A 12,050-nucleotide genomic window follows, 5' to 3' on the forward strand; every position below is an offset into this window, starting at 1 on the left:
CTCGCACAATCATATGTAAATGACAAACTATTTGCCTTTCTCACTATTCCCACTATTTATCAGTTCTTTGCCAGCCTAACTGACAGGCAAGGCATTAGAGAGGAAGCAGAAATGGGTAAGCAAGCTTCCCACAGCTTTCCCCGGGCTCTGTGCTTGTCTCAACATGCCACTGCTGTTTCCTGAGGTTCATTTCTACAAAACTAGCATGGGGCAGCTGCAGAGTAAATTCCCTGTATAATAAATTCTGTTCTTTCCATTTCTTACAGAGATCATCCTTTATTAAAATTAAATATCATCATAACCCCTCACATTGGAACTGCAACAGTCTGAGCTATCCACATGATGGCAGAAGAAGCAATAGCAAATATTCTGGCTGTTCTCAATGGCCAACCCATTCCAAGTGTAGTGTTTCCCAAATGATGTGTGCCAGATGACATCACTAAATCTCATGTGCATGGGAAGGCACTATTTCTTACAGTGCCACTTTTAGACTGAAAAAGACAACCTGTACATGCATTGCTCTTGTTATGATACTGCAAAACTGTCATCTTATTAGACCTGATCTTTACTGTTATCTTACAATTCTGAAAAATAGTGAAATTAATAAAAGGCATTGCTTTGATACCTTCAGTCTGTTATTTCAGTGAATACCTGTGTTCTGTTTCCAGTACTTATTGCTATGTAATGATAAGCAAGTACACCAAGCAGCATCTATTAAAGGTGAATTGAGCATTAATTCTTGCAGAAATTTGACTGCATCCTGAAACACTTTGCAGTATTGCAGTTTTATATCAGAACACCAAAGAAAGCAGACTCCTTTGAAATTACTGTTGGCCTCAGGTTTGCTAATATAAGATGAGGTCTGCTTCACCTATTAAAACCAAGACAATCATTGAAAATTATCTCTAATATTCCTGAGGTGATCCTTTGAAAGCCAAAGTAAATCCCAAGGGATTTATTTTCTCCATGCAGACAAATATGATGCTCTTATCTTGGCTAGCCATGAAACTTAGTTTCTCCATGCAGACAAATACGATGCTCTTATCTTGGCTAGCCATGAAACAGTGGTAAATCTACCACTGAAATTACATGGGCACAACCTAAAGCAGAATTAGTGATCAGTCCTAACTTGAAGACCAGCATTAAACTTTTTCTTACATTCTCTTTCCTATGAGCAGCAACAAAGAAAATTCAGTAAAGTGTTTTGTTACCTCCATAAAGTCAAGGAAGCCTTCCCATTATTTTAAAACATGGTCAGGCTTCTTGGAGAGATGATAAAAGGACGTTTTAGTACAGGAACTGCAGACAGCACAAGAGTTAGATATTCAGACTCAAATAGTGAAATACTACTAACAAGGCAACAGAAAAATATTGCTACAGGGGTTTCCAAGATCTTCAGTCCTTGAATACTCTCCCCACAGCTCTTCCCAAAATTACTACAGAAAACCAAAGGTAGCTATAAATAGTCTATCAAAAACAAACAAGCAAACAAAAAAAAACCCCAAAACCCCACAAACAAAAACAACAACAACAACAAAAAACCTCAACAACAACAACAACAAATCCCAAAGCAATACAAAACAAAAACAACCCAACTGTGAATTCACAGACTTTCTGGGAACCAAAACCAGATGATCAGTGATTTCTGAAAAAAAACACAAACAAACTAGTTTTGAGTGCTTAAGTCCTTCTTGGAAAACACTTGCCTAAACATCTACTGTTCTGTTGACTTACGATAGCCTCAGGAGAAGGCACTGCAGTCACTGGGGTCTCTTCAGGACAGGAAGCTGCAAAAATCTCTGCAATGAAGCATTAAAAATTAACCTGGTAACTCAAAGTTCATGATGAAGCTGTGTAATTTATTTTCATGCACTAGATTTGGTCCAACATTTTTTCAAACTCCTTAGACACGGTAATTTGTGATTTCAGGGTAGCAAGAGAGATTTATTGCATCAGGCTATTGATGATCTGAAACTAGGTAATTAATGAGAATTGTTGTGTTTTGAGCATGGTGGCAGTAAACGAAGTCTTAGAGACCATGAAGGACGGAACTTGCTAGGACTTGATTATGTGAATACCTCTATGTGTGTGCATGAGTGTGTATAATCAGTTAGCTTGAAAGAGCTGCTTCCTTGTCTTGGTTTTCTTACCTCCGTATCTAAATATGTGGTTTATAGGATCTCTTGTCATAGATGACATGAAACAGGACATGGCAGTGATTATTCTTCAAAATGGCTGGAAGTAATTATATGTCTTTCTTCTGACACTTTGTATCTTTCTTCTTTGTGCAGATCATGGAAGGAGGAGAATTACCTGGGTTGTTGGTAAATGACATTGGTGGCACACATGGGATACTGCAAAGCCATGTGACATTCCTGAAGAAACATTTCTCCCTCATCACCATGAAGGAATTTCTTGAAAACAAAAAGCAGATGAGTAAAAAGGTCCAAGCAATGTATCTGTGGTGGCACAAACCAGTTGTTGACCGAGAACTCCTCCAGAGCCTGCCAAACTTGAAAGTGATTGCGAATTCAGGAGTGGGGATGGATCATCTTGATCAGAAACTTATAGCTAGCTTTGGTGTGAAGATGGCTAATTGTCCACGTGCTGTTTCCAGCAGCACTGCAGATACTGGGATGGCCTTGCTGCTAGCATCTGCTAGAAGACTAGTGGAAGGTAACATCTCAATTCTTTTGTGGCTTCTAAAAATCATAGAATATTTACCTACCATTAACTTAACTTTTCTTAGAGTTATCTATAGTGCACATAGTTTCACATAAAATGTGAAAATCTAAATATGTTGGCTTGGCAAATAGAATAATAGATATTTCCATATATTTTATATGTAAAAAATATACTTAAGTTATTACATTATACTCAAACACATATAACATATTTCAACCAGGTATAAATAAAATCATATTAATTAATTTTCAAAGGTCAACAGCCTGGGTTGAAAATATTTGAGCAGAATGTGATCACAAATTATTCAAATACAACTTTGTACTTTATGGACTGAGCTAGTTATTAGGATAACTATGGCTGTAGACTTTGTGTAACAGTTTCAAGTGAACAACACACTGAAATGTGCTTTCTACATATGAAGACATTAAATTTCATTATTCTCTACAGCAGTGCATTTTCAATGACTATGACACTTAGCTGACATAAAGCATGTTTCTCAATATGATAGTGTTCCGTGCTATGTCCAAAAGTGGAGGATGCCAAAGATCAGTCCATTGCTGCAGTCACAGGCTGCAAGAAGAAATTAGACCATGAGACACAACAATGGAGCAGAACAAGGGTGTATGTAATCATAGAATATCCTGAGCTGGAAGGGACCCTCAAGGCTGACAGAGGCATGGACATATTCTCTGGAGCTGAAATGGATTGGAGCAGAATTGGAGCATTTAAGGGGCATTAGAGAGTAATGAGACACCCTACTCCAGTTTCTGCTAATAGCATCCTTTCTAGTTTCCTCAACAATTTTTTCTTGTTATTTCCCATAGACCTACCCGTGGCTTCATTAGAATGCTTCTTGCTTCAAGAACAGATGCTCGAGATTTATCCTATTAAATATACCTACATTTGCTTTGCCACCTGTACCACAGGATTCATAGAAAGCAAAAGGAGACTTGTCTCCCCCTAAATCTGTTTCTATCTCACAAGGAGGAGACAAATTAAAAGGGCGATTAATTTCTTGTTCCCTTCTACATAAACTATCCCTGGTGGCATTTCTGATAGCTCTGCCCTGGCATGACTGAATTTTTTCCTGAATCACATTTTTATACTTTCACAATACTCTACTAATGTTTTAGAAAAGCTGGCAATATCACAAGACTGAAATATCAGAAGCCTGTCACCTTGCTAGCAGACTAAGTGCTGTCTCTGTGTATATAACTGTATTTTCTGCATTTTAGAACTCTCCAAAATTTCACAGGTTTAACAAACAATTATGGAAATTACCAAACAATGATTTTCCAAGGAGAGTACCAGATGTGAACAAAAATCCTGTTCTTATTCTAAATAGCAAACCCAATACCTGGTGTTATTCTCCACATTTCCAAACTCTGCATTGTTACCGGCAATAATTGTTTTGATTGTTTATGCAGAACAGGGCAATATTTTCATGAGTCTAAAGCAGTAAAAGGATTTTTTAGGGGAGTTACATCAAAAGGCTTTTTATAGTATGGTGAGAATAAATGGGAATGTCATATATACATGTAGCACGGAAAGATGATATATTAGGGAGTTACCTCATTTCTCTGTCTTGGGCTCCATCCGTTTCTCATATCTGAGTGTTTTTCTTTCAGTCTATCACATTACAATTTCTTCAAGTATGGAGTACTGTGAAGCTGATATTCTGGGAGTTAAAGTTGCTGGAGCTACTCTGGGGATCATTGGCATGGGCAGCATTGGGTATAAGATTGCTCTGAGAGCCAAGGCATTTGAAATGAACATTTTGTACCACAACAGAACACAGAGGTAAAGGTATTTCTTGACCCTAATTGCAGCAGAAACTCTCTTCTAGATAGCTGACATTCTCTTTTCAAGAAATTATGCCAGACATATAGCAGGAAATGAGGGAATAAGGCCAAGATTAAAACAAAAGAAAAAGGAAAAAGAATGATTGCCTCAAATCAGTCTTGTAAAGAGTTACTTAGTGATTAAACACTTGCAAACTTAATTTAGGTTTTATATTAGAAATTCCAAGGTTTCCTGCAGATGTAAACAGAAAAATGGAAATCAAGCTTACTTTCTTTATTCTTATCTTGTCATACTATAATAACACATAAATCTACCTTTTACTCCATATTTTGAAGTTCAGGAGGGATTTGTTGAAACCCAGTGACCAGAGAACTAGGAAATGCATATTGGCTCAACATACTTGGCTCAACATGAAAACTGATTTACTTGAAAGCTGTTCTTGAGAACACCTTGTTTCTCTTCAAGCTAGTAGGAATTTTAGCAAGTATTTAACAGGATTTCACCCTTTATTTCTAACCCCTCCTAACTTGTGTATCTGGGAATCTAAATTTTAGCAAGTATTTAACAAGATTTCACCCTTTATTTCTTTCACCCTCCTAACTTGTGTATCTGGGAATCTGATCCTTGTTAGACATTCAGCACAGGGGCTGCTCAGTGTAAAAGTGAGCAAGACCCCCACATACAATTTGAGTCCCTTGCAATCAGCCAAGGTGCAGGAAACAATCAGAACAAATATTTACTGCTATAAACCATGACCTATGCCGAGACAACTTTACTCCTCCCTGCCGAAGAGAAAAGCTGCAGTGCTAGTACATCTGGAGTAATTGTCTTCATGTGCAGACTGCTGAATGGCAGCCACTGCTCGAGCCAGTCCTAGGCAAATCACAAGGGTGAATGAGGCCAGAAATTTTTAGCCTTGCTTGGTATTCCTGTTACTTCAGAAATTATAAAAACAGCTGAGAAAACTCACATTGAGAAAAACTACTAGTGAATACCCTCCCTAAGATCTTTCAGAATTTCTCCTTAAACAAACAAACAAAAAGATTTTAAAAGGCACAAATACATTTATTCTCTTTTATTTTTCTGTGGGCAATCACTAACTCCCTCTGTTTAATATTTTTCAGTCTTTAAAGTAATATTTATGTAAGAGTGCTGGGATAAGGGCCAATGCACAGTGCAACAGAAATGAAAACCTTGCTTATTTTTAAGTACACTTTAAGCTCATGTACTGATTCGAGATGCACTCTGCATGCTGCAAAACTGGCTGCAGTTCCAGTCTGTTCTTTTCCCTCTTATATAACTCTGGTCGTTGACCTGGACAGTGAAAGAAAATAATCAAGTGCATGTATTAGGAGACACACAGCCCAAAGTTACACTGAAGTTATTTCCTTGGTGTGATTTATTTATTTCTAGATTAGGGAGGAGACAACTCAAAGCTCTTCTCTTGCAATCAGGAACAGAAGATTGTACACACGATCACCCACCATTGTTTCTTTAGTTCCTGAATTCAGGCAGCTAAATTTACAAAGAATAGGAGAAATGGCAAGTATTTTTTTTATCATGGAAAATAAAACTAAAAATCTCTCTATTTTGGTAAATTTTTCTGCTAAACACTTTATTCTGTGAAATTCCTGGGGCAGCCAGGAGCCTGCTAAATAACTGCTTTGCTGATTTCATTCATCAAAAAATGACAGGCTTACTGAGGGTGCCAATAGGATGGGGACCACCAGCATGCTCAGAGCTTATATGAATGAGTGCTGGTGAATACCACTCTTCTGGTTTGAGCAATTGCTGCATCCTGTGAGATGTCATGATCAGATCCTTTAGTTCGTCTATCAGTGACGTCATTGAAGAAAATGTTTTCATGACTGATGACCTGAAATCCTTTTTACTTTTCCACCAGGAAAGCAGAAGAGGAGCAAGCTGTTGGTGCCACATACTGCAAAACGATAGACAGCTTGCTCCAGCAGGCAGATTTTGTGATGGTGGTGGTGAGCCTGACACCTCAGACACACAAGCTAATTGGAAAAAGAGAACTGGAGCTGATGAAACCCACAGCTACTCTCATTAACATCAGCCGAGGTACCATCCAGACCCGCTGACTGGCCTGAAATTATGGACCAGCTCCTGTTGTGCTACATGCAGCACCATGCTGCATCCACCAACACAGCTGGTGCATACACCGAGGACAGACCAGGCATAGTGAAAATTCCCCTCTCTCCCTTTCTGTTCTCTTTTCACTCTCAGCTCATTATCTCCAAGTGGCACTCAGAGACACTCTTATTCCAAACCAGGTGCAGTAGTTGACCAAGAGGCTCTGGTGACAGCTCTGCAGAGTGGTGTGATCGGGGCTGCAGCGCTGGATGTCACCTACCCAGAACCACTGCCCAGGTTGCCATCTCTGCTTATTCTGGGAAAGGATGGGTGAGCCCTGCCGAGGCAGGAACATCCCTGCAGCAGGCAGGAACCTGTCCGAGACAGCCCTCCCTGCCCCCTGGGGTGAGGGTTTGCATAACAGTACCATGAATGCAGATGGAATGCAGCCCAATTGTTGGGGCTGGTAAGGGGCCAAAGGGAAGTCTGGCCCAGGACACAGCAGGAGGCAGGGGGAGCATCCAGTGAAGCTGCAGCAGTGCTTCACTTGCAAATTGCTTTATTAGAAGGTACAACTTTCCGTGAATGGGTGGAAGCTCCTTGAGCTTGTGAGACCTCTCCCTTGTGAGACCTGCTGCATTGCCCCAAGGTGTCCTTCCCCACAAGCTTCTTTTCCCAATATAAGGCTGAAGTACTGCAGGTCTCTTGTGCCTGGAGGCTGCTTAGCTTCTGTAAAAAGACAGTCCACAAAGGATGGTGCCTCTTGGAATCAACTGTGCTGGCTGAATTTTGGAGGGAGTTTGGTCTAGTTATGCCTGTCTGCAAATAACTACAGCTCAGACCATTGCATAGGGGAATGTGTCAGGAGGGCTTAACCCCCTCTTCTGACACAGTTCAAGTTGCTGCCTAATGGCAAAAATCTGTTTCTGGATAAAAGAGCACAGTATAAACTCTTAAAATGTGCTTTTACAGCCCAAAATTCCTTCAACACAGGTGATTGGGTTCTGTGGGTCTAAGTGGGACTTATAAAGTTATATCGAATTAACTTTAAACACAGTGCAAAGCCAAAGTAGAACTCCTCTTTATTTGGACGAACAACAGTAAGTAACTTTACTCTATTTTCTTTTTTTCCAGAGATCATCCATTGTTAAAATTAAAGAACGTCATTATAACACCTCACCTCGGCATTAGAACAGACAAGGCCATCTTCATGATAACAGAGGAAGCAGTTGAAAACATACTAGCTGCTCTGAACGGCCTCCCTATGCCCAGTGAAGTGCTTCCTAGATGATGTGCCATCTCTTTATTCTTCTCTTTCTCCCCACCAGCTCTGAAGGTTTCTATCATTATGTTTTTCCCATTAAGACAAACTTATTCCCAGCAGCCACGGAAAGCTCTGACTTCATCTCACGCGTCATTAAAAACAGCTTTTACATTTTACTTTTCTTGCAGACTGGAGGAATACATTACCTTTCCCTTTCAAATGTAGATAGATGCATACGGGCTCTCAGTCGCTCTAGGAAAAAGAAATTCTGATTGCCAATGCACTTCTTGCTAGGCTGCCTAGTCCTAAAGAAATTATCATTGTTAGATTACATAATTTACTTTGTTCTCATTCTATTAGCTACCAAGACCAACAAAGTAAGCTACCTGGCTTGAAATACGATTTATTTTTCATATGGAAGTCTCCATTTAAAAGAGTTCCAGAAATACAAAATGCTGAGGCAAAATTTAGTTTTCAGAAACATACTCAAAACCACTTATTTAAAGCAGACTGGATTTTAGAAGACAATTTAAAATATTATCACTAAGGAAAATTAATCTTCAAGATGAACATGCTGCTATGTTTGCAATAACAACTTTACATGCACACTACCTCCAGATCTTCAACTTTGTGCAAATGTTTGGAAGAACACTTGGAGCTCTCTAAGCCTACAGCACCACTCTGTAAATTACTGGAAGCACAAACGTTTATAAAACACAGAGCATTAAAATCCAAGTCTATATGCTTTCCTTTGTATCACTGCTTCTAAATATTCACAAGAATAATTGCATTTAAAATAAGATATAACAGGGAGCTTTGCTACTGTAAAGAGTAAAAAAAAAGCATTGGCAAATTGATTTTGTTACTGCAATTGCTATTATAGAAAAAAATCAAAATTCTGTGGCTTTCCTCCACTAGAAATAGCACCTATATTACAATTAGTCATTCAAATTCCGCTGGGAAAGGATCTCTTTAAACAGAAGAATGCTCATCCACCTCACTAAATCTTGGAAATAAACAGTTTGTAGTCCTCCCAGCTGTGTTTGTGTACTTTCTGTTGTCTAATGCAAGTCCGAAAGACAAATAAACCAATACACAACTAAAGGTGGCAGTGCTATGCCCTTTATTACGTAGTACGACTTTATGAATAGTATGATTATTTAATCTATCAGTAAAATTTATAGCAGAGTTGCCATTAGGTGCCGCTAGGACCTTGCCTGGAGTCTCACGCATCTTCTCAGAGGCCATTTCCACCTCCTTTGTCTTGCAGATAGTTGTCACAGGTGCACACCACAAGGCACTTTTCTACCAGTTTAATGTACCATGATGTTACCAAGTCTTGCAGTGCCGGGAAAAAAGACATGTCTTTTCAGAAGCAGAAAGTTGACTGACAAGAATTTCAGGACTGCCCCAGATATCTTCCTGCTCTCTGAGGTACAGGTGGCCAGTATGCCTTTCATTGTCACCTATATGACCTTGAAAAAATAGGTTTATTCTTTCAAAATAAAAAGCTAAGTTATAGGTTACAGAGCTAAAAAAAAAAGTTACAATAAACTAAAATAGCAGAGAGAAAAACACATCTTTTATTAGACCTATATCCTAAAACTAGAAAAAACACCCAATGTTTTGCACATGCAAACTCTTCTCCAGATATGAAGCAGCGAGCAAAATCAGATATCTTACTATATATATGTATACTCATGAATATAGACTTCCCATCTCAGCCTTTTTTGTCCTAAAAATCCTGATCACACAAAATACTGCCTTATGACACATAACAGACTTAGGAAATGTATGTCCTTATCCAGTTTCATGCTTAAACTAGTCTATACATCCCACCTGGACAGTGTGTACATTACATTACACAGAGGTTTTTAGGGTAACACAATACTTCAAAAGCCTAATCCTAAGAAACAATTACTGCTCAAGCACCTTATTAACACTGCAGGCATCAATTCACCCTGCAGGATTACATGGATGTCAATGCCAATATTTAATGATAGGGATGAAGTTCACAGACTACGCAATACTATTCTCTGCATACCCACAGACCTTATTCATTTCAGAGTGCTCTGTATAATGCTGGTATTAACAGGTCCCTTTCTGTAACAGAAAACCAACAACACACAGCAATGCAATGTAATTCACTTTAATTAACACTCTACATGAAGGTCTATAAGGTACTCGACGAATCTACTTAGAACGTGATAGTGCAGTGGTGCAACTGACATCTTCTCTCACATAAAATCTACTTAGAACATGATAGTGCACTGGTGCAACTGACATCTTCTCTCACATATGTTGCTATATCTGGGGTCCTCAGCTCCTGAACCATAGCTGGAAAATTGTATGTTCAAGTTGCACAAAAACTTTGAAGCCACCTGATACTCTCCACATCTAACCATGTAACAGTATTTTTCTTGACATTTGATAGATATGTCCTGGATTTTTGCTTACAAAAAGAATAACATTCCTTTGACTATTACTTTTTTGGCTCCTCTGTCTTCTTTTTGGCTTCTCCTTGTTTTTCTGGCTCCTTCATTTAGTTCATTGATTTGTTGATTTGATACACAAAGGTAAAAACTACCATGTTGCCATTCCAAAGTTGTTTTCTTTTACCTTTGCGAGTAAAATTCGGTAGATCTCCTCCCTCAATTTATAGAGAGACTGGCTAGTATCTTTGAAAAGGACTTTACAATGGTCCTTTGATCTCATGTTTTGTAATGTGAGCAGTAAGTTAAAAGATCACCCATTACATCTTATCAGCAAAGCAGTTTGGAAGCTTTTGATATAAACAGGTAATGTGTAAGCATTTTATGGCTGGGATTTTTTAAGGAAGAAAATTCAAGTAACTTAACTAGGAATCCAGTTACTATGCTTTAAAGTTTAACTGTCTGAACTTGAAATTCATGTAAGCAAATGATACTTTTCATTAGTAATTTTATAAAGTATTTGGTGTTAAACTTGACTGCCTTAATGTTCATCATATCAAAATGTGTTTGGTAGAATTCAAGAAGACAGGATTTTGTAATCCATTCTATTGAAAAACACTACAGTAGAGAGACACAGGAGAGATACAGTAGAGAGATACAGGAGAGACACAGCAGCACCCTAGGGCTGGTTAATCCATAGTGTGAACGGAGCGACATCCCTAGTGCTCACAGCAGTGGTGTGTCCCAGTTCCTGAGCTGCTCTCACCACAGAGGCCAAGCATCCTCTCCAGTGGCTGCTGACCACCTGCATGGCAAGGGGGATTGCTTCAGCACAGATTTTGGGAACTGAGTAGTGAAGCTGTACTTCCCAGCCTCCATCACTGGGCATGGAGATCAAGGGAGGGGATTCTCACCCTCTGCTCTTGTGAGATCCCACTTGTGTCCAGTTCTGGGGTCCTCAGCACAAGGCAGATGTGGACCTGCTCCAGCAGGAGGCCAGAGGAGGCCACTAAGTTGACCACAGGGCTGCAGCACCTCTCCTATGAAGGCAGAGAGAGTTGGTGGTTCAGCCTGGAGAAGAGAAGGCTACAGAGAGACCTTATAACACCTTCCAGTACATAAAGGGAGCATACAAGAGCTGAAGAAGGACCTTTTACAGGCAATGACAGGAAAAGGGGGAATGGCCTTAAGCTGAAGGAGAGGAGATTTAGATTAGATATTAGGAAGAAATTGTTTTCTGTGAGCATGGTGAGGCACTGACAGGTTGCTCAGAGGAGCTGTGGATACCTCGCCCCTGAAAGTGTTCCAGGCCAGGTTGGATAGGACCCTAAGCAAGGTGGTCTAGTGGAAGATGTCCCTGTCCATGGCAAGGGGGATGGAACTAGACGGCCTTTAAGGTCTCTTCCAACCCAAACCATTCTATGATTCTGTGATTTACAGATCAAGTAACCTTGTCAGGAAAATGTTCTTGCATGTCTCAGCAGGCTACAGGACTACCTGTAGCCAGCATAACAGCGGCAGCGATGAAGCACCTGAGCCTCCCATAGCTGCTTAGCTCTCAAAGAGAGTTTTTGAGGTATTAAAGTAATTTAGGTTGGAAAATACCTTCATGCATGCAATGAGAACTGTCAGTGGTATCTGCTGCTCAGAGACAACTCTTGGTCCTCAAGTGCACATAGTATAACGACCAACAGAGAGACCAGACCACAACAGGTCTTCATATACAGCATGGAAAAAACTCTGCCGGACATTCACACAAAATCCCGATTATT

General features: G+C 39.6%; 1 protein-coding gene across 1 annotated transcript; it reads left to right on the forward strand.

Moving 5' to 3' along the window:
* Positions 1-2,294: 2,294 nt before the first annotated feature.
* On the forward strand, positions 2,295-7,873 carry LOC103805602 (glyoxylate reductase/hydroxypyruvate reductase-like). The gene is made up of 5 exons (XM_009078258.1): positions 2,295-2,676; positions 4,314-4,485; positions 6,392-6,570; positions 6,783-6,879; positions 7,717-7,873. The coding sequence occupies exons 1-5, from the start codon at positions 2,295-2,297 to the stop codon at positions 7,871-7,873; spliced, it is 987 nt and encodes a 328-aa protein (XP_009076506.1).
* Positions 7,874-12,050: the final 4,177 nt, after the last annotated feature.

Source organism: Acanthisitta chloris, unplaced genomic scaffold (genome assembly GCF_000695815.1).
Source record: "Acanthisitta chloris isolate BGI_N310 unplaced genomic scaffold, ASM69581v1 scaffold3357, whole genome shotgun sequence".
Classification (NCBI taxonomy): domain Eukaryota; kingdom Metazoa; phylum Chordata; class Aves; order Passeriformes; family Acanthisittidae; genus Acanthisitta; species Acanthisitta chloris.